At 36.4% G+C, this 23,923-nt stretch overlaps 1 protein-coding gene across 3 annotated transcripts in view; it reads right to left on the bottom strand.

The window, feature by feature from the left end:
* Nucleotides 1-23,923, bottom strand: part of LRRC28 (leucine rich repeat containing 28) — a 194,870-nt gene that overhangs the window by 68,465 nt on the left and 102,482 nt on the right. For 2 of the 3 annotated variants that reach the window (XM_010845835.1, XM_010845834.1), the window contains exon 6: nt 11,732-11,938. The exons of the other annotated variant lie outside the window; for it this stretch is intronic. In XM_010845835.1, the coding sequence (XP_010844137.1) occupies nt 11,732-11,938 (207 nt within the window). The remainder of the gene's footprint in view (nt 1-11,731; nt 11,939-23,923) is intronic. 3 annotated transcript variants of the gene reach the window in all.

Consider the following 23,923-nt stretch of genomic DNA (forward strand, 5'->3'; position numbering starts at 1 on the left):
GTTTTTCCGGTGGTCATGTATGGATGTGAGAGTTGGACTGTGAAGAAAGCTGAGCACTGAAGAATTGATGCTTTTGAATTGTGGTGTTGGAGAAGACTCTTGAGAGTCCCTTGGACTGCAAGGAGATCCAACCAGTCCATCCTAAAGGAGATCAGTCCTCAGTGTTCATTGGAAGGACTGATGTTGAGGCTGAAACTCCAATATTTTGGCCATCTGATGTGAAGAGCTGACTCATTTGAAAAGACTCTCATGCTGGGAAAGATTGAAGGTGGGAGGAGAAGGGGATGACAGAGGATGAGATGGTTGGATGGCATCACCAACTCAATGGACATGAGTTTGAGTGAACTCTGGGTGTTGGTGATGGACATGGAGGCCTCAAAGAGTCAGACATGACTGAGCAACTGAACTGAACTGAACTAAAGCATTACATTCAAACTTAGTCAAACAAGTGGAGCTAAAAATGTCAAATTTTTTAGCTAAGGAAAATCTCGTTTCCTAAAATATATTATACATACTAGACACACACACATACCACACACAAAATCTTTTCTCCTATACTTGATAAAGGCTTGAACAAGAACAACAAAAAAAGAAAGAAACTGGAAAATAATAACTAAATGAAATGAGAGCACTGAATATAAAATAGAAAAAGTAAAACAAACTAGATGAAAGCAAAAGATCATCATACAGTCCAGTTGTTTTTAAACAATTTAGAATCATATTTGGAGCTTTGGAGAAAAAAACACTACCTGGGCACTCAATAGTTTTCAAAAAAATTCCAAGATAATTCTAATGTGCATCTGGATTTTAAAAAGTGGTATCAGGTTTTTCTATTAAATGGTAGTTTTAGTGATATAGAATTCTATTATTATCTGTTGACTAATCATAATAAATGGTATTAAATAATAAATAAATTACATAAATAATTAAATACATACATAAAAAAATTAAAGAAATTACATAATCACAACAGTAAAAGACATTTATCAGTTTTCATAATCAATAGTCAAAGAAGAAAATAAAAGATAATCACAACTGCAAGCCATAATGGAAACATTATAAACCAAAAAATATTAAATAATTACATACAATTTAGGGGGTTAAGTAGTGGGATGTGGTAAATGGAAGTGCATACATGCACATGTTTTCATATACCCAGCCAGTCTATGTCTTTTGGTTGGTGCAATTAATCCATTTACATTAAGGCAATTATTAACATATGGCAAGCCCCTAGTATTTCTGCCTGGGAAATCCCACAGAGTAGCCTGGCAGACTAGAGTCTATGGGGTCACAAGAGTGGGACATGACCCAGTGACCAAACAACAACAACAATGATCCTATTACTTTTCTTAACTGTTTCTGATTTTTTTGTAGGTCTTTCCTTCTCTTTTGTTTCCTGCCTAAAGAAGTTTCTTTAGCATTTGTTGTAAAGCTGGTTTTGTGGCAGCACTGCCCACCAGAGCAAGACTCAGTTTTTCCCACTACCAGTCCCTCCCCTCAGGAGGCTTACTCAAGCCTGTTAATGTCATCCAACAGACAGCAGACATAAGAAGCAACAGTTACAACCCCCAGCCCATCAGAATGAAAACCACATCAACAGAAAGCTAACCAAAATGAAAAGGCAGAGGATTATGCCCTAGATGAAGGGACAAGATAAAAGCCCAGAAAAACAACTAAATGAAGTGGAGAGAGGCTGCCTTCTGAAAAAAGAATTCAGAATAATGATAGTGAATTCTCGATCTCGGAAAAAAGAATGGAGAAAATGCAAGAAATGTTCGAGAAAGACCTAGAAGAATTAAAGAACAAACAGAGATGAATAATACACTAGAAGGAATCAAAAGCAGAATAACTGAGGCAGAAGAACAGATAAGTGACCTGAAGACAGAATGGTGGAAATCACTGCCACTAAACAGAATATTAAAATAAAGAATGAAAAAAAAAAAAAAAATGAAGACAGCCTAAGAGATCTCTGGGACGACATTTAACACACTAACATTTGCATCATAGGGGTCCCAGAAGGAGAAGAAAGACAGAAAAGACCCGAGAAAATATTTGAAGAGATAACAGCTGAAAACTTCCTTAACACAGGAAAGGAAAAAGTCAACCAAGTCTAGGAAGCACAGAAAGTCCCAGGCAGGATAAACCCGAGGAGGAACACTCCAAGACACATAGTAATCAAACTGACAAAAATTAAAGATGAAGATAACATATTAAAAGCAATGAGGTAAAAATTACAAGTAACATAAAAGGGAACTCCCATAAGGTCATCAGCTGATTTCTCACCAGAAACTCTACAAGTCAAAAGGGAATGGAACAAAATATTTAAATTGATAAAAGGAAAAACATACAACCAAGCATACTCAGTAAGACTTTCATTCAGATTTGAAGGAGAAATCAAAAGCTTTACAGACATGCACATATGTTAAAATGGAATAATAGTGCCTAATCCCTCAACTTTATCAAGTTGTTAAAATTGAAGGTGAAAGTAATCTGTGAAATTTAAACGACTATACAGTATGTTGTTTAAGCATAAGAATTTTTAAATAATTGCCACAATAATATGTACTGCTACTTTAGTAAACATGTATAAACATATCTACTAGTATAAAAGGGTATAAATTTATAAAACACAGATGGGAAAAATATACATAGAATACCAGAATCTCCTTGCCATGAAAAAGTCCTCAAAATTTAACTAAAAATTCCTCTTCTGTATTTTTTCACTACTTCTCTGATATGTATACAAACCCTTTCATCACATAAGAAATCTGCAGACTTTAAAGGCATACAGAAAAGTTTGAAATTTTTAAAAAACTGAAACTACACTGATGAAATACAAATGAAGTCTGATCTGAAATATGCTTGTCAGAGCCCATAGGTTAGGTAAAGATTCTTTGAGTTGATGGAGCAGTAAGGAGCGTATAATACTATTAATAATTAATAGAGCAGGAATACAATTTTGGAGTCAGAGAACTTGGATTTGAATCTTAGTTCTTCAATTCACTAAATGTATATATTCAGTTTCCTCGTCTGTATAAAGAGCAAAATAATGCTGTCCCTTACTTTTAGTCTAACAAAGTTTATAAATTAACAAGCAGAATTCTTGGCATACATCCTTCTCCAGTATATGGCAGTTATTATTATTCTCATTATTAGTGACACATTTGGAAATATGTCCTACAGTACAAGGCCAATTAAAAGAGAATTCTCTTTGGCATGCAGCAAAAGGCACTCTTTTCTATACTTTATTTGCACAGAATAGAGTTGGAGGCAACTGCCTCTGGAGACAGTGATTCATCTCCCTAAGCCAAGGACACAAAGTGGGACATGACACAGGAAACAAACTGAATGGGGCTACATGTAATGATCATAATACAAAGTTAAAGAAAAGCTGGCACTGGCTAGTTTTTCTATAGTTTAGTTTTCTTTCCTATCCTAGTTTTATAGGAGAAAAAAATGAAGAGTTGATGATTTTAAAATAGTTTGGTTTAGACCTCATCTCAGGTTTTCAATATTCCAAAGATTTCTGTTTATACCTCCAGGCCAATTTGTGTATGGAATATAATTTTTTATATATGCCCATAATAGGATGAATTGTTTTCTACTGAAGGTAAAAGAAAACATGAATCAACTATGTTCAAAGCTATACTTTATACTTTATATACATTATATTTTATAATTATACATTACACTTTATATACATTATACTTTAACCAGTATAATGTCACACAGACACAAGTATTTAATACAGACATTCGAACTGTGCAAACAACACAATGTCAAATAGAGTAAGAAAAAGCAGTACTGAAATTACAAGATATTGTGGGCTTCGGACTCTGAAACCCTGCTTTTCCAATCAAACACTCCAAGCCAGTTACCTCCTCTGTGAAATGAAGATAATAATACCTATGACATGAGCTTGTTATGAAGAATCAACAATCTAGTCCCTTGAATAACAGCTGGTACTCAACATCTTAGTCTTTTACCTCTTTCCTGAATATATAGTGAAGATCACAAAACAGAGTGTAGGAGTCTAAAGAAAACCAGGCAATCCTCGCTTTAAGCTGACACAGCACAGCCTGCTGGCGAGGCAGACACCTAAACACTCAGCAAGGTCACAGGCTATACAGGCAGGGCTGTGACAGCCTCTTGAGAGTGTGCTCTCGCCAAGCCCGTCAACTGGCAAAACCCCAAGCACAATGGAATGACATTTTTAATCATGATGCTCTTGAAATGTTAAGTCTTTTCTGCAAGAAAAAGCTTTGAGCTATTTCTTCTATTCTTATAACAGAAAATCTTCACCCAGTAATTAACTTTGGAAGAGATCATTAATTTACTAGCTAATAAGCTGTTTCTCCCATTAATTTCAATGGACCAAGAGTTTTCAAAAAATAATATTGGATATTGCAGTAATACTTTTAAGTTCCTGTGCAAAAACTGCTCTGTACATGAATTTTATAAATCAAGGAAGTTGTCCATCTGCATAGATGTTAAAGCAACAAAGAACTTTTTCATGTGGCTTTTTAAAGTGCTGTTCTGTGTCTAAAATGCTTCCCTTTTTTTCTTTCAGACTCAGAGATCAAAGTATTGTTACTTAAAAATTAGCAAAAGCTAGCAGTCCTGCATAAACTCCAATTCTCTTTCTCTCTCTGTTTTGACTTCAAGGCCCTGGCATATGCAGTCCACATGGCTGAAGAAGGAACAAAAAGCTCCTCTGTGTCGAGGCTACTGCTCTTTTAACCATACTGCAGAAGCAGGCACAGGATGACAGCACACGCCAGACCAAACAGGATCTGTTTACTGCACAATGACCAGCATGAAACTCATTTATTTTATCAAAAGGTGAATGATGTATTCTATTCAACAAAATTACGGGGCAATGGAAACCAGAACATGAAAGCAATAGACTGAAGTAGGCTGTTTCATGCATTGGAGAAGGAAATGGCAACCCACTCCAGTGTTCTTGCCTGGAGAATCCCAGGGACGGGGGAGCCTGGTGGGCTGCCGTCTATGGGGTCGCACAGAGTCGGACACGACTGAAGCGACTTAGCAGCAGCAGCAGCAGGCTGTTTGGAATGTCCCATCAATGTTATTCCAATTATCATGGTTCAATAAATCAGTTTAGTCACAATCACATTTTTATTTACTATAAAGTCTGAGTTTCTTCACAATGAATTCAGAATAATTTACAGCGTATTCCCAAATCATCTTTAAAACTAAGTCCCTACATGATGCATTTGACACAGAACTTTTTGATTACTTTTTCAGAATCATTAATTATTCAAAGTGCTAGTTTCTCTAAATAGACATACACATACAACAATTTAATCTTTTACATAATCATATTCTTTCTGGTCTATTCAACTTTTACTAAATAATATTTCACAGTGAATTATGATTTAATTATGATTTAATACTTTACACAAGTAGATCGTCAATGTTAAAGTAAATTGATTTCAATGAATCTGAATAACTGAAGGCTTTCTCTGCAGTTGGTTTCAATATTCAAGCAGCAGCATCTCTATTTGCATTGCAGTCAAGTAATAGGGACATTATTACAGGCAGTGGGCATGACACTCTGCTAGATGCTTGGGGTACAAAAGTGAAGACACACACTGCACCAGCCCTTTCTTCCCACCAGCCCTTTCTTCCCGTCTAGTCAAACAATAAAGGTAGTTTATGTTGATTGCGTGCTTATGTAGTGTTTATGAGCGATACAAATGTTTTAAATAGATCTTAATTCTCACAATAGTGCTATGAAGTAGGTATTAACATTACCCCATTACTGAGACTTAGACAAGCTAAATAGCCTTTCTAAGCTCAAGATCAGACAGCTATTAAATGGTAGAGCTGGAATTTAAAAGGATGCCTGGGACCTCTCTAGAGGTCCAGAGGTTAAAACTCTGCACTTTCACTTTAGGGGTTGCGGATTCAATCCCTGGTCGGGGAACATAAGATCCCACATGCCATGCAGTGCAGCAGAAATAAATGAATAAAAGCATGCCTGTCTCCTTCACCATGATATTACTTAAGCTGCCTCCCTTAACAGATCATTTCCATACAAGCAGGGCCCCCCTACATAACACAGGAAGTAACACTACCTAGCAGATGGCATGGGTGCAGTGGGCACCTGAGGACAGGCTTGCCCAAACATCCAGGTGTGATACCAGGAGACACTGACAAAGAGCTAAATGATGAACAAAACATCCTTCCACTTTTGTTAAAAGATCAGATAAGTGGTGGGGTGGTTCTGACTTACAGATTTAGGACAGCAATTTCAAGAAATACCAAGAATTCCTTCAGAGAAGATCCTAGAGAAGGAGTCTTGAGGCTGACTGTCCGGCACAGGCTTGGGAACTATACAGGAGCACTTCTTCCAGCCAGGGGAGCCAGCACGGACAGCAAACATCTTCACTCTGCATCTGACCGCCAGCTCTTGCTCAGCTGGACTAGAACCTGTTCTCTTTTTCCCCAAATTTAAGAACTTGATTGAGAACTATGACTGACTCTTGTCAATTGACAACATCTTCCAGACTTTGCTTGTACTGCACATTCTTGTCACTATTTAAAAAAACAAATTAACAAAAACTTTGCTGGCAGAGATTCTGCTCATGAATCTAGCCCTCACACTACTTATTCTGGTTCCACATCTGTATCTTTTTAAGAATGAGTAGTAATTCTTTTTCCTAATTGATAGTTGAGGAAAACAGTTTCAGTTTTTTCATATTAATCACTGCCTACCCCAAATCCTATTCCAAAAACTTTGAGAAAAATACACACTTGTCCCTTTAAAGCCCACCTACTCTAGGTGAACTTTCCTCTTCATACAGTAGCACAGGAAAAGTCAGTGCCTGCCCACACTAGAGAAGCCATATTAAATAATCCTATCAAACTCTATCATATTAAATAATCCTGTTTACACCCTAAGAAAACCTTAAGGCAAGAGTAAAGGTCTGAAATGATGAAAAAATAAAGCAGAGGGGATTCATTAAGATAGTGGAAAAAGTCAGATGAGTAAGTCACACCAGGATGCAAATTTTTCTTAAATAAATACTTGCAAAGAAAGGAGCCCAAAAGAAGAATTGAACACCCTCTTTCTTGAAAAAATACACATTCCAGAGTTACAACTTTGCTCCTGAAATAGGGTCTATATGAACTTTAGTTAATAGAATATGTCTCTCTCATTTCTTCCCACTACTAGTTTTTGAACCTTGTTTTCAAGCCTTTCTTTTCTCCTTTTTCATTATGCCTTGGATTGGAGACCTGCCCAACAATCCCTACAGAACATGATTTTGGGTCCCTCCTTGGAAAGCAGAAGATACCTTCTACTCAAACATAAGACTGATTCCAACCTCTGGGCTTCTGGTCTGAACCAGAAAAAAACATTTTAGCACTGAAACGTATTTAAGGCTACAAACTTTGCAGATTATTCCCATTAAACAATGACCTCAATGCAGTACTTCTTCAAGCTGCAGATCAAATACATTCCACGGTTCAGTAAAGTACAGTTTACATTCATCTCTAAATCTGAGATTAAGGAATTATTAACTGGTTTCCATCTGGTGTCCATACTGGAGTTTAAGTTTGAATAGCTTCACTTTGTGGATTTAAATATTTTCTTAAAAAACAGTAAACAGCAATTCTTTTCCTGACCTTCTAAGCAGATACAGAGAAAGCAGGAGTGAGAAGCAATAGTGAAAATAAGTGTAGTTTAAAAACTGTGTCATTTATATACCATTTGCAACAACAACAAAACGATTTCAGCATGGGCTTTGAAAGTGCCTACAAACTACTTTCTAAAATTGCACCGATACTTGGCATAAACTTTTTTTTCACCCTACACAAGGTATCCTATCCCTACAAAGGAAAAATGACTACAGCTACCACAGAAACTAGAGTAATCTCCTGTTATGTGATAAAAAGCACACTTTTATATCCCTATAAAAGTTACAGGATATAGCCCACAGTAATAAGAAGCTATCATTTTACTCACAGCCCAAGTCCTTGGCACACAGAATAACTTTTCCTGAGAAAATAAATACTTTACTACTAGAATGTCCAAGGAACAACAACTCTTGGACTGATTTAGAAACAGGAATAATTTCCCAATAGTAGGAAGCTATTTTCTCACTAATTTTTAGGCTTACGACATGGGAGTCCACACACCAGGATACTCTGTTTATCTCAGCGTCACTTGCCAAATGTTTTTGGTTAAGAATTCATTCACTGTTTTCTAAATTAATACTCAGAAATTCCACCTGCCATCGTGGGTGCAGCTTTTGTTATCTTAAACTACAGAAGTTCCTGACATTGAGTTTAGCTGACACAGCACTTCCTGGGGGCTAACTAAAGAATGCTCTTCCATAGTCAATTTGTATACGAGCAACCTCACAGAACTTGTATCTATTATTCAACATTAAATTAGTTGTAAACATTACTGAATAATGGTTTATTAATTATGCAAGAGCAAAAATTAACTAGATTTACTGCAAGAGCAGTAAATCTAGTTAAAAAAAAAAAAAAACACCTTAGGGGGAAAAATCCTTTTCTTTGTATTTTCCTATATTTTCAGAAGCCCAGAGGAGAGTCACATCTTTATGAGCTATTTAGTCTACAGAGCTATACTGAATCAACAAGACCTCTATTAAATCTCATAGCACAAGGCTCATGCGATTAATTTCCTTTCCTCCTCACTGACAGTCAACAGTGGGAACAGAGCTTCTGTGTGTACACTAGTCTGTCACTCAGCTGTCATGGTATAGCTATAACAGGAACATCCTCCTTTCTTGATACAACTTTTCATCTTAAAAAGAACACACTCCATGGGTGTTAATGATTTAGATAGTATTATAAGTGATTTAAGTCATCTGTACTATAGCTTCTGTAACTGCTTTATGAAGAGGCTATAATCTGACAGAAAAGTCCCATTAAAAAAACTGCCTTGTCCTAAAAACTGCTTTGTCCAAAGTTCTGTGGCAAGAAACTGAATTCAGTAAGTAGCTCTCCTCCGATTACAGGCAGAGATATCAAAGATATTAAAGATATTTCATAAGCACTCAGCTCCTGCATTAGAATCATGGTTAAACATAGGAGCCTTCTATCTGAAACCTTGAGTTGTGTGTATGTGTATTCACACTGTATCTGACTTAACTACATTACAAAGGCTATATGCTGTTTTCAACAATTCAGTTCTCTGAGGAAAGTTGGTGCGAGAAGGTGCCTGCTCGTTTTACCCTGTCTTGTATAGTTCTTAGCATTCATTAGACAGTTTTGCTGTATTAGAAAGGAGCTGAAGGAAAGGTTTCAAGCACACAGTCCATGGAAGGAAGGACAGCTATGAACTTATTTTCTTCCTAAAGACTTAATTAAATTCCCTTTCTAAATCTACCTTCTATGGTGTTGAAGACAATAAATCAAAAACCATAATCAGACTGAGAAGATTGCTGATACTTCTGTCAGCTTCGACTTCATCTTCACAGAGTATGTGGTCTCTGCTCTCCTGAAGCCCTCTGGGCAACCTCACCCTGTAGCTCTCTGGTTGTCTCATCCACTTCTTCACAAAGACCATGCAACCCACCAGTGAAGAAAGGCCCCCAGAGCTTGTCTCAGTTATCTGGCCCTTTACTCATGCTGTTCTCAAAGAACCCGGTCTGAGACCAGGGCAGAGCACTGATCCAGGCAGCCTGCTTCCTTCTCACTGGACGGTCTTCACCAGATCCTCCTGCCTGTATGACTTTCTAGCAGAGAGGAAAGCCTGCCCACAGGCCTGTGTCCGGCCACGGCTGAGAGCCTCACGAGCTGGGATGGCGCCCTGGGGAGTGTGGAAGCTGCTTCTGCATCTTTGGCTGTCCATGGTCCCAGGATTGAGAGTTATGGAGAGCTTGAATGTTGGGAGGGACCCTGCTCAGAACCCAGTGAGGACCTTCTTGCCTCTCTTTGATAACATATTAACAAGTTCAGCAAGGCTTTGGGGGCAACAAGAAGCCTGGAGATAGAAACTAATCGGTAAGGCTCTCCTCACCACTGAACACAGTGCTGAAGAAGAGATGCCCACGTCCGTAGCCACAACAGCACTCAACACGGTGTATAGAGAAGATGCCTCAGGGCATAAGGGAGGTGTCAAAGCAGAAAGCAGCCGGGCAAAGTGCAGTGGACTCTACCCTCCACCCACAGCCATTTCTATCGCCTTGCACCAGCCACTGCCACTCGGGCCAGCTGCTGTGTCACCACACCCCTTGGCACCTCAAATGTTAACAGTGGTCAGCCATCTGCAGGGACGGCTTCCCAACACCCCTGTCATCCCAGCACATGCTGCACTGTGTCCCTGGTGAAACAACAGGTAGGAATGAGCGGAACTGACTAGGGGGATGAGGAGTCACGGCTGGAGGAGATAAAAAACAGTTATCTTATGTACCTTCAACATAACTCTAAACTGAGCAGGATAAATGTTATCATTTCTGGTTCCAGATAAGGAAAATGAAGCTGAGAGAGGTTTTGGTGATTTCCTCCAAGTAATGCTCTATGAAGTGATGGAGACAGTCTAGAACTTGTGTCTTTGGATTTGTAACTTGGTACTTGTCCACTATAACTGTCCTACAAACTGTGGTTTATGCAGCAGGGGTACATTTATTTTCTAATATCAATTTATATTCAATAATTTGCTCACTTGAAAGAAAGCTCTGATTTCTTAGGAATGTAGCTTGCTTCTGAAATGGTTTTACTTTAGCTTCTTCATTTTAAAAAAGAGTTTAATTACGTTTATAGAAAAGTAATCTTCTTAAATTGGATAATTATTTATTACTCAAACTGATGCTCATGTCTCTCATAATTTTCAATTCTCTCAGGATTTAAGTTTTCTTAAAGATATAATTTATTGAAAATAATTTGTGCACTGTATTATGGTAGAAAATATTTCCTTTCAGGGACTAGTAAATTATTCACTTCATTGCTCTCAAGATAAATTATTCATTTTAAAAATGCTTTTATGAATAATATCATATGATGCTTATTCTGACATTTTAGGGTTCTGTGGGGCTTCAAATTTTAATTTTTTTAAATGGCAGTTCTGTTTCTTACAAGTTAACAAAATAATCCAATTCTCAGTGAATATTAATGCATTATTTTATTAAAGGCTTGTGTTCTTTAACACATCTTATATTGAAATGGGCTACTACAGAAATCTATAGTACACACTACGTTATTTATTAGCCAGGGTGACATTTCTAGCTCAGCAGGCAGTTCAAAAGTCTTTAAAATTGTCTAGTCTGGTTGTCTGGCAATACTAATCATTAGGATACTCAATGACATTTTTTCTACATGGAAGCTAACGTCTAAGCAGATATATTTGCACAGTAGCTATTCTTTCATCTTGCTCAATACCACTTGTCAGTTTTATAGTTTTATATATATAAAATATACATATATAATACCTATTTGCATATTATATATATACATACATTTTAATTCCTTTCTCTGAGTAAATCATCTCATATTTCATATTTTTTCTAAATAAATTTTTAACACAGGTTATTTTAACATATGAAATCCATAACGGAAATAAACTTTATTTGTTAACTGGGAATGATGCTTTGTTCATTGCAAAAATGAATTTAGAGAAGCATCTTCAACATAAACACAATAAAGGAAACTAATCCTTCCCAGTCAAGGAAACAAAGGCTTTCCATCTTATTCTTTAGATGTTTTACACTGCCATACAAATAGGATTACTTACCAAGTGGCAAAAATGCAAGACGGTTTCCAGCCATGGAGAGCTCATTGAGGCTGGGCAGCTGGCAGAGGTGGCGCGGCACACACCATAGACGATTTCGGTCCACAGTGAGGTACTGCAGAGAAAGGCACAGGTGAAGCCTCTCGGGTAAAGTTAGCAAACGATTGGTAGAAATGTCTAGTGTCTGCAGCTCCTTCAAATCGCCAACCTCTACAACCAAAATCAAAATTAAGATAAATTGCATCCTGATTAAATGAATTAATTAAATAAATAAAATAAATCAATACTGTAACAGTTCAACTAAATAAATTTAGTAGCTGCTACTACTTCCACAGACATGAATACTGACTGAAATGCAGGATTTAGGTCCAGCAGGCAAATAATCCAACCTAAGTAGATATCTTTAAATTAGTCTGCCAGAATTTTTTTAACAGGGGAAAAGTGCTGGCATGGAGAAAGGAGAAACACAAAGCGATGAATCTGAGCCAAGTCTGTTACTATGGCTTCTGCTTCCTGATGAATCAAAAAGTCATTGCAAATGTGAAAGAACAATTACAATCACTTCATGGTATCTGGTTCTTGCTACTTTAGTGGTTTTTTTACCTTCTATTGAAGTAGATAGTAGGAGACTTAAAAATATATATATTACAGTATCCCAGTAAGTACACCTTGTTCATGTGAACTAAGTAGAACATTTCTGGACTAAGCACAAGGATAGCTTTTGAAATTTTCACCACAGTAAAAATTATGGTAATAATATGCAATTATTGTAACATTTTTAGATATTGTCCAGCTGTGTGGTTCCTCTTTTAAAGCCCAAAATGTACATTTCCTATGAAGATTCACTTTAATTCCACCCAAAGGAAATCCTCCCATTTAACTCCAATATTCCTTTATTACTGGTGCCTATATTTGTAATCTATTCCATGACAAGTACAATTATTTCCCCTCATACACTAACTGACCACGGCTGAAGGTGGGTGGGAGGGGAGCTCTTTACAAGGTATATCTATCCTTTTCAGGGAAAACCACCAGGAAGCATTCAGAGCAAAGGAAGTCTTGCTAACCATTCTCTCTCTACGGGAAGGACGTGACTCTGCCCAGGCCTGCGCATCTCACTGAGGCTCTACAGGGAGCACTGTGCAGGACGAGTCTGCTCCTCTCATTCATGGGACTCCCACGCTGAAGACCATGGTAATGCCCTCTCTCACTTATCTAACCTGACCTGTTGTACAAGTTGTTCCTCTCAGGTTAAGGTTTCTCGTGATCCGGCCACTTGAACACATCCCTCCGGACACATTCAGTTTGTTCAGGCCTTGGATTATTATGAGCAATGCCTTCTCCATAGGAGAGAAAATCTTCTGCCCTCTTAGATGGCCATTTGCACAGATTAGCTTTTCTTATTGGCAAACAGCTTGGCAAACTATGGCTCACAGGCAAAATCGTCCGGACCCACGGTCCACTTTTGTAATGCATGCAAGCTGAGACTGGTCATATTCAAGGGTGGTGAAAGTCAACAGCAATGATAAGAACAACAACAACTACATATACACATATATGTACGTGTGTGTATATATATGACAGAGACTATAGGTGGCCTGCAAAGCCTAAAAATATTTAGTATCTCATCATTTACAAAAAAGTTTGCTAGTCTTTGTTATGGACTTACTCTTAACAGGAACATTTTTAATAACTGTTTTTATAAAAGTAATACAAGCGCAAAAATACATTAATTTCTAGTTATTTTACTAATATCTAGAAGAGATTTGTGATAAGCTGAGAAGTTCACACTTTATTTTCTAATTTCCCCAATACTGCACAAAGACATATTTGAAGACAAGAGACAGGATTCAGTGAATGTTTGTGATTCCCAGTAAGAGTTTTGTTCTATTTTTACCAAACTGATGCACAAGGGGGTCAATTTCACCCTTGGCGCCATTAGCACCATTAGTATTTCCTCTAGCTAAGTCTTCCTGCCTATCTTATTGCTTCTGATGGGGCATGGAGGGTGAAGAAATTGACAGAAGAATTATGTTTTAGAATTGAACAAAAACAAAAGGAAACAAGGAATCTCCTGACCTCACTTTATGAAGTTATTCTGGGAGTGAAATGGGACAGAAATGCAACCAATCAGCTTACACACCACGGGACCAGGTGCTGAGAGAAGAACAAGACAAGGTCTCCGCCACTGAGAATCACATTACACATAAAAGACACTGTGTGAATGGAGCTCAGGGGTTAAAAAAAAAGAGCTAGATGATGGGCTGGAGATGCTTTTGCAAAATTTATCGAAGGAAATGAGAACTTGAATAGGTCAAAAAGAAAATGGATATATCATTTCAAGCCAGGCATGGAGATGGGGTTGAAAGCATAAGGAAAGGCATGCAAGTAAAAAGATAATTACAACATGCACAATGACTACTGGAGACCTGACAAGTACCAAAGATACCAATGGGAAAAAAGGGGAAAATAAGTTCAATACAGAGGGCTTGGTGGAGACATGGATGATAATGAATATTGGTGAGAGAAGTTTGAACTTACTACAGTAAGAACATAACACTTCCTGAAAATTCTCAAAGGATGAAGGGACTCTTTGGGAAATATGAAAATGGTAAATACGCAGAAAGCAATGAAATGAAAAGAGAGAGTCGGCTGGGGAAACAAGGAGACAGTTGATGAGAACAAAGGCAGTGTGATAGAGTTTAAAGGTAAATTCCAGAGAGGTTTTAAGAAAAGCAGAGAGTAAGTTTGGTTGGAAATGGAAAATAGTGAAACAGGAAAAAATCAAAGACCATTTTCAAGTTTCTAGACTATTATACTCTAAGTCAATGCTAAAAACATTCTTTCTGTAGGAAAAAAATTTTAAGTGTATCAATACTTCTGAATTGCAGTACCTATAAAGCCACCTATTTAAAGGAATTTGAAAAATCCATCAAAAATCACATGGGAGCAAGCAAAATAAACTATTCTCATTATTATTTCAAAAATAATTAAATGCATAAAATAGTGTTTTGACATGGTTGCAAAAATTACTAAAGCTGGCGGGGGTGTGGGGGGCAGGGAAAAAATTACTAAGGCTTGCAACTGCCCACCATTTTGATTCAGTACTGTCTTACTGTATTGTGAAATGGGGAAATAAGTGATTATGAATTTAAGTTTCCTATCATTTGATTATTTACTTTTTAACAGATCAATATTCATACTTTGACAGGCACACATTTTCAGATATTAAAATTAATAACACTTGTGACAAAGAAAATGAGAATACACAGTGTCAGTATGAATGAAAGGTCAAAATACTAAGGAGTGGGAAGAGAAAAGAGACCTGACGTTTCTTACTCCCTGTAAGTGATGAATAAGACTTAAACATGCAGGACTGCATTAAAAGAACAAACGTAACAAAGAACATTTTTGTCTAAGTAGCTTACTATATAGGTCTTTTCATCTGTTAGAAGAAAACTGAGCTAATTATTACTCCAATTACAATACTGAGTGGAATACTAAATACAATATGGTTGGAAAATTAATAATTTTGTCATCCTATGAAAGTATTTGGGAAAGAGAGTGAAATAAAATTAAATAGCCTTTCAGGAGAAGTAAATTAAACGTAATTTTCATGACCATTTTACAATAGGCCACAAATATAAGACTATATGTGGCATCTTTATCTCAAAAAAATTAAAAAAATATACACTTGTTAAGCTCAGCTAATGGGAAGCACATTTTTAGAAAACAATAGAGTCAAACAAACTTTGTCTAAGATTCTAACTTAAACACAAGAGACAGGAAATAAACCTGGGGTGGTAACGTATCATACAGGAATACAGAAACAGAGTCCAAAGTATGGGCTCAGGATCAGAAATCTAGCAAATTTGGTCAAATTCAGACGCTACACTGAGGCCAGGACAACAGGATACTCATATATTTTGCTGCTCTTCCTTCATTCCTGAAGATCCAAGCTTCATGATCATATCACTTCCACCAGCCTGAAGAGATTTTATTTCTTTTAGAGCAGGTATGTTGGCAACAAATTCTCTTAGCTTTCCTTTTCTCTGGGAATGTCTTTATTATCACTGTTAATTCTCAGAAATTCTTTTCATTAGATACAGAATCCAGGGCTAACCATTCTTTACTTTCAGTACTTTAAAGTTGGTGTTCCACTATCTTCCAGCCTCCCATGGTGTCTGAGGAGAAATCTACAATTATCTGAATCATTATTTCTTTAGGTGTTTTCAAGATTGGTTATTTATCTTTAGTCATTAGCAGACTGATTATGATGTATCTGTAAATGGCTTTCTTTGAATTTATCCTATCTGGGGTCTGCTGAGCTTTTTAAAATTGAAAATTTACATCTTTAACCAAAGTTTTGAAGCTTTAGAATTATGTCTTCAAATTTAAGAGTTATATCTGGGTAAATATAGCAAACTATCACTTTTCTCCTTTTAAGCTGTTATGCGTAACTGCTAAAAGCATTTCAATATATGATAAACTACTTAGGATAAGTATAACAAAGATTAGTGGGTAGAGTAAAAGTAGTTCTGAAGCAATTTTGAAAGATTGGTCTAATGCAATCCCTAAAGCAATAACTAAAAATAAGATAAATACCAAAAAAAAAAAAAAGGATAAACCTAAAAAGCCAATAAATGAATTAAAACAGAAAACAAAAATATACTCAAATAACACTAAAAAAGGCAGGGAAAAGAAAACAAAGAAATAAAACCAGATGTTACAAACAGACAACTAATAACAAAATGGCAGGCCTAAATCTAACAAGATCAATAAAACATTAAAAGCCAATAGCCCAAGAACACCTAATAATACAGATTATCAGGTTGCACTTTAAAATAAGACCTCAGTATATTCTATCTAAAAGGAATCCATTTTAAGTATAAATACATAGATGGACAAAACATAAATAATACAAACATACCATGCAAACAATATCCCCCAAAGCTGGAACTTCTAGTATAATGGAATGAGGAGGATGTCAAATCCTCTGCTGAAAAAACAACTATAAAATCACTCAAAATTATCAAAAGCAACAATTTCAGCACTCTGGAAACTGACCTGTGCTTTTCAACAGAGAATAACTTATTCATGAAAAACGACTGCACTTTGGATATGATGAACAGAAATCTGTGGCATGCTTCCTTTGGATGGTTCCCATTCTCCCATCCAGCTTGGTTAGGATAATAGTTCTAATATGGCAGGGTAGGCTGCAAACAACCAACAGCTTTACTGATGGAGTGGGCTAACTTGGAACAAAAGTCACAGGGTTAATTTGGAATGAAAGTGAAAAACCCATAGCCAGTACTGTTGCCAATAACAATTAGGAATCTTGGTCACAAGCAAACATGGAAGACCAATAATTTTATCAGCTGAGGGGTTGCTGGTTGGCACAAACAAGGGAATAGGCAGATAAGCCAAAAATATAACAAGGAGGAACAGGATATAAAATGGTGAGAAAGCATTTGATAGACTCTCCACATATCCCAGGCTGACTAGAGTGGTGAGCAAGCTCAAGGGAGACCACAGCGGGCTCAAGCTATTTATGTATCCCAGGTCTACACGAACTTGCACAGGAGAACAGAAGACAACACAGGCCTCAACAGAAAATAAAGGCTGGGGAAACTCGAAAATTGCCTAAATGTTAAATGTGTTTCTGAATCCAAACACACGGCATAGAGCCTTACTAGATTAAGGTGTTCAACTACTACGTTACACAGACACAGGGCCAAATCATAAAAATTAAAGCAAAAACAATAATAAAAAAAACATCAAAAAAACACAAACAGAGACATCAGTCATACACTGGAGGAACTGAACTTCATGTTTTTTTAGTCCAGGCAAATTACTAAGATAAACAAATAAATAGATAGCAACAATCTTCAGGTAGGAAAAAATAATCAGGATCCAGAGTTGCTACAATATATTTTTTTAAATGTACAATTTTTTAAGATTAGAAGATATGCAATAAAACAGGAAAGTGTAACTCATGCTCAGGCTTCCCTGGTGGCTCAGATGGTAAAGAATCTGCCTGCAGTGCAGGAAATCTGGGTTTGATCCCTGGGTGTGAAAGATCCCTTGGAGAAGGGAATGGCTACCCACTCCAGTATTCTGGCCTGGAGAATTTCATGGACAGAGGAGCCTAACTGGCTATAGTCCATGGGGTTGCAAAGAGTCAAACACGACTGAGTGACTAATACACACACAACCCATACTCAAGAAAAAATGGGTAATAGAAAATAGAAACTGATGCGAACTGGACCCAGATGTTGGATTTACCAGACAATGACAGTAGCTATAATAAAGAGCAGCTATAATAAATATATTGAAAGAACTAAAAGAAAAAGTTTAAAGAATGAGATAAAATTATGACAATGACTCAAAAAACAGAAAACATTCTCAATAAAGAAAAACAAGAAAATGGAAATTCTTGAGTTGCAAAGTACAAGTGAAAAGAAAATTCATTAGAAAGCCTTACAAGTAGACCTGAATAAGCAGATAAGAAATTAGTATAAACTGCTAACAAAATTTATCCAAAGAGAAACTGCAAAAAAGACTGAAGTGAAGTGAACAGGGTCTTAGAGATCTGTAGGATAAAACCAGCTGCAAAGACGTATGTGTGATAGAATTCCCATAAAAAGCAAAGGAGGATGAAAAGGAAGAAAAACAGTATTTTTAAAAATAGTGGCTATAAATTCAAATTTTGATGAAAAATATTACACCGAAGATCCAAGAAGCTCAATAAAACCCAAGAGGGATAAACACAAAGAGATCCAAACTTATACACATCATAATCAAACTGTCAGTCAGTTCAGTTGCTCAGTCACATCCGACTCTTTGCGACCCCATGAACCGCAGCACACCAGGCCTCCCTGTCCATCACCAACTCCCGAAGTCCACCCAAACCCATGTCCATTGAGTTGGTGATGTCATCTAACCATCTCATCCTCTGCCGTCCCTTTCTACTCCTGCCTTCAATCTTTCCCAGCATCAGGGTCTTTTCAAATGAGTCAACTCTTCGCATCAGGTGGCCAAAGTATTGGAGTTTCAGCTTCAAAATCAGTTCCTCCAATGAACACCCAGGACTGATCTCCTTTAGGATGGACTGGTTGGATCTCCTTGCAGTCCAAGGGACTCTCAAGAGTCTTCTCCAACACCACAGTTGAGAAGCATCAATTCTTTGGCACTCAGCTTCTCACATCCATACATGACTACTGGAAAAACCATAGCTTTGACTAGATGGACAAAGTAATGTTGGCAAAGTAATGTCTCTTCTTTTTAATATGCTGTCTAGGTTGGTCATAGCTTTTCTTTCAGGGAGCAAATGCCTTTTAATTTCATGGCTGCAATCACCATCCACAGTGATTTTGGAGCCCAGAAAAATAAAGTCAGCCACTGTTTCCACTGTTTCCCCATCTATTTGCCATGAAGTGGTGGGACCAGATGTCATGATCTTAGTTTTCTGAATGTTGAGCTTTAAGCCAACTTTTTCACTCTCCTCTTTCACTTTCATCAACTGGCTCTTTAGTTCCTCTTCACTTTCTGCCATAAGGGTGGTGTCATCTGTGTATCTGAGGTTATTGATATTTCTCCTGACAATCTAAACTGTGAAAGACTAGAAAATCTTGAAAATAACAAGAGAATAATGGTTGACTATGTTTAGGGGAACAATACACATACATGCCAAGAATATCCACTCTCTCTACTCAGGTATCTAACAAATGTAGTAAGGCAAAACAAACAAGAAGTATCAAGACTAGAAAAGAAGTAAAACTTTCTTTATTCACAGATGACATGCTCCTTAGGACAGAATACAAAGGAATTCATAACAACTATGTATATATATGTTATACATATATATATATATATATGTATAACAACATGATTGAATCTCAAATGCATTATGCTAAGTGAAAGAAGTCAAACTCAAAGGGTACTTATGTATAGTTCCATTTATATGATATCCTGCTCAAATGGTAAAGAATCCGCAATGTGGGAGAACTGGATTCGATCCCTGGGTTGGGAAGATCCCTGGAGGAGGGCATGGCAGCCCACTCCAGTATTCTTGCCTGGAGAATCCCCACGGACAGGGGAGCCAGGCAGGCTACAGTCCATAGGTCGCAAAGAGTCAGACACGACTTAGCAACTGAGCACAGCACACAGAAGTACCAAACAGAATAGTGGTCTGAGGCCTGGCAGGGCATATGACGAATGGTACAAGGGGGCATAAAGGAATCAAGGAGAGTGCTGAGACTCTTCTGTATTTTATTGTAAAGATGACTACGTAATTCAAAAGGGTGATTTTTCCTTTATGTTAAAAAAAAAAAACACTAACACAAAAATTATTTTTTAAAAATTCTTTCCAAAAGCTAAAAATAACATTTCCATGAAATATAATACATAAATTAAACATGTACATTAAAAAATTCCATATGCTGATCATCTGAACACTGTAAATCAGAATAATTATTCTTAATATAAATTCATACACTTTAATCAGTTCTTAGCTGTTTAGATTTCTAATAATGTTTTACTTGCATTTTTTGAAGTCTTTTCAATATGGTACTATGTTTCTTTTTAATAAAATTGTTTACAATTAATTTTATTACCAATTAGTCTCATGACACCTTCAAAATATTTATTGCTATGCCATCTTGAAATTAATGACGTACTGCTGATGTAAAGTTACAATGCATTCTTTTTGGAATACAAGTGGAATCCTCTTATTTTCAGCTGGCCTGGGTCATGACATCACTTCCCAGTAAGTAAACATCAGTTTGGACACTTTATTTCTTTAGTGTGCTTACAATAATCCTAACTTCAGTTGTTTGCACTATTTACTTTCATGCTAAATATACAATACCTTAACTTTTCAGCTACTTATAGAATATCCTGAAAATGATTTCATTACTGCCACATATAAGTACTTAGACTGAGCCTAAAAATAACATTACAGTGCCTATTTCAAACAAAAAAACAATAAGTCTCCTTTAAATCATCATTCTCTGCTGATGCATACTGACCTAACCTAAAATTTAAATGGGAATGGGAAGGAAGCCGCCCACTCCATGCCAAGCCAGTGACCACAGAGTCAATAACAAGGCTTGATACTTTCAAGCACTGGCTTTTTCCGGTACCACTAAAAACAGCTCTAAATTGAGATCCAAAGCACATTGAGTTAGGAAGAGCATACAGAGAAATAAAAGACAATATTTCAATGCCAGCTAAACTCCATTCTATACACAGTAAGTTCCTCTCTAGATTCATTCCCTTTTGCTTGATTGTACAGTGAAATGCACATATTCCAGTATGCAGAAACAGGTTCAAACCATCAGCTGTGCAGTTTTGGGTTATTTACTCAAATATTTAGATCACTGGTTTGATGTTAACTTAAAAATCACCTGTAAAAAGGAGACAGAACAGCATATCCCTCAAATGATTACAGGAAATATCTCATATAATTCAACGGTATATGGTAGAAAATCAATAAATAGTTTTATTTTTCAGCTTATCATACTACATAATATTTTAAATGTAAAATCTGAATATAAATATCTTTTTGTAAGCAGCTTTTTGCAGAAAAAAGCTTTTTCAGGGAAAAGCTCTCTGCAGGAGGCAGCCCTTTGTCTCATCAACAACTTTAACCCAGGCACCCCATGCTCCACACATCTCTGGCTAGCACATCTTTAAGATCACAATACTTTGCCTAACATGTTGGTTCTTTCCATAGATAAATAAGTAGTAATGAAGAATAAGTAATTAACAAATGACCAGATCTCTTCTATTAAATAATATATATCAGATCAGATCAGATCAGTCGCTCAGTCATGTCCGACTCTTTGCGACCCCATGAACTGCAGCATGCCAGGCCTCCCTGTCCAGCACCAACTCTCGGAGTTCACTCAGACTCATGTCCATCGAGTCAGTGATGCCATCCAACCATCTCATCCTCTGCGTCCCCTTCTCCTCTTGCCCCCAATCCCTCCCAGCATCAGAGTCTTTTCCAGTGAGTCAACTCTTCGCATGAGGTGGCCAAAGTACTGGAGTTTTCAGCTTTAGCATCATTCCTTCCAAAGAAATCCCAGGGCTGATCTCCTTCAGAATGGATATATATAAAATAATCCCTCTTATTTTATGGATAATATTTTTTGAACTGGGTAATGACCAAATCTGGGCACACTACTATAACTTGGCAATTCATCTACAGGTAGAGAAAAATAGAGAACAGAGGCTGCTGAGTGCCTCATGACAGGCCACACTGCAAAATATGTACCAAATCTGTCTTCTCTGACTCCACTCCTACCACCCTGAACCAAGCACCACCATTCTCTCTTGCCTGAACTCATCAACTGCCTCCTTAACTAGTCTTCTTACTTCCATTCTGGGCCCCTCCAATCCATTTTATACACAGAAGCCAAAGTAACACTAAAACACAGATCACAAATAATACTGACAATACCAAAAAGTTCATTGAGAAAATCTATTAACTGTTCTTTTGCCTGTTATAAGCAATAAACAAAAAGAACATTTTAAATTAAGAACAGCAAACTAGCAATTAATAAGTTCTCTTATTTATGAAAGATAATTAAATGTAATGTGGAAGCTTCAAAATAAAATGCTCTGAAATACATGACACGTACGAAACACAATAGAAACTGATTTAGCTTGAATATTTATGTCTGGGTATCAAGCTTTTCAATTAATTCTTTCCCAATAGAAATTTTAAAATCTTAAAGACATTGCTTCAAAACAGAAAATCACTTTGTTTTGACATTTCACCTGGTACTTTGCCTGTGACTACATTGTGCACTAAACTTTCATTGAATGTTCTTCAAAATAAGTTATTTGCCAGGTGTTTATTATTTATCTAACCAAATAGTCAATATGACATTTGAGGTTCCATACCTAGCAAAATGTCACTGAGAGTATTGCAGAAGATAAGAAAAAGTATCTAAGAAACTATTGTTAAGTGGCAATTATAACTACTACTAGAGAAAAATGACATGTCTTTTCTTCAGATATATTCTGTCTAAGAAACTTAAAGGCTTTTATTCTAAAACTTTGTATCTTTATTATTGCTTTGTGTCAGTACATGGATGACCACTTGGAAAAATCCTTTATCTTACTCATTCTATAAGATTTATGGAGACAACCTACACAGATTTTCATTTTATATTTTAGTGATTGCCTATTTCAACAGATTTCTTCTAGGTAGGCTTTTATCCTCTTTACTAAGGTAGCACAATGGAGTTTTTAGGCTTTGACCTGAATGAGACCACCAGGTGTCCATTGTTGGTATGAGACTATTATAATCACTGTCTCAAGAAATATCATTGTATCATAGCCCAGAATAAAAATTTATTTTTTTAATTCTACTACATTGCAGAGAATAGCTACAAGCAATCCACATCTCACTACCTGAAATGAATAATACTGTTATAATAATGATTGCTTTCATCTCACTTTCTAAACTAAAAATAGGGGAAAATTTTAGAGTGATAATTTTTAGTGTAAATACATTTCTAATTGATTCATTCAAGTTTATCTCTTTGAAATTCCCATGAGAAAACAAAATTGTTGACAGAACACTTATAAATCAATGGAAAAATATACCATTGGTTTATTTTTGCTCAAAATATGAACCATAGTTTAAAAACAATCTCCATCAATTAAACGAATTCCAAATTAAATTTAAAATATAACTGATTTCTAAATATACACTCTTTAAAAGAATCTCAATTACCATTAACACGAGAAATTTTACATTAGAGAAATCTTAATTTGTACATGTTGACTGTTAATATAAGAGCAAGTTCCTTGATTTATTACCTGCTACTGAATGGAAAAAAAAAAAGTACTCAATATGAAGGCTAGGAAAGAAGCAAGGGCATAAAAAGATGTTAACTTTTCATTTTTAAACTTTCCTCTACTATTTATTTCTATGCTCATATATTACTTCTATAAAAATACAGAACTTACCTGATCACATACTACTAATATGGTACTTCATTACATACTTTGGGATTCCTTAGAATAAGAGATGCCACAATTCTAAACCCCTGTTACATTAGGGTTTTTAAAAAACTTATTATTATATTTATTTGGTGTAAGAGGGACGACACAAAAATCTGTGATTAAATGCTAAGAATCTGAATTTCCTAATGTCATTTCAGTTCACTGAAATAAAAC

Source organism: Bison bison, unplaced genomic scaffold (genome assembly GCF_000754665.1).
Source record: "Bison bison bison isolate TAMUID 2011002044 unplaced genomic scaffold, Bison_UMD1.0 scf7180017864224, whole genome shotgun sequence".
Lineage (NCBI taxonomy): Eukaryota > Metazoa > Chordata > Mammalia > Artiodactyla > Bovidae > Bison > Bison bison.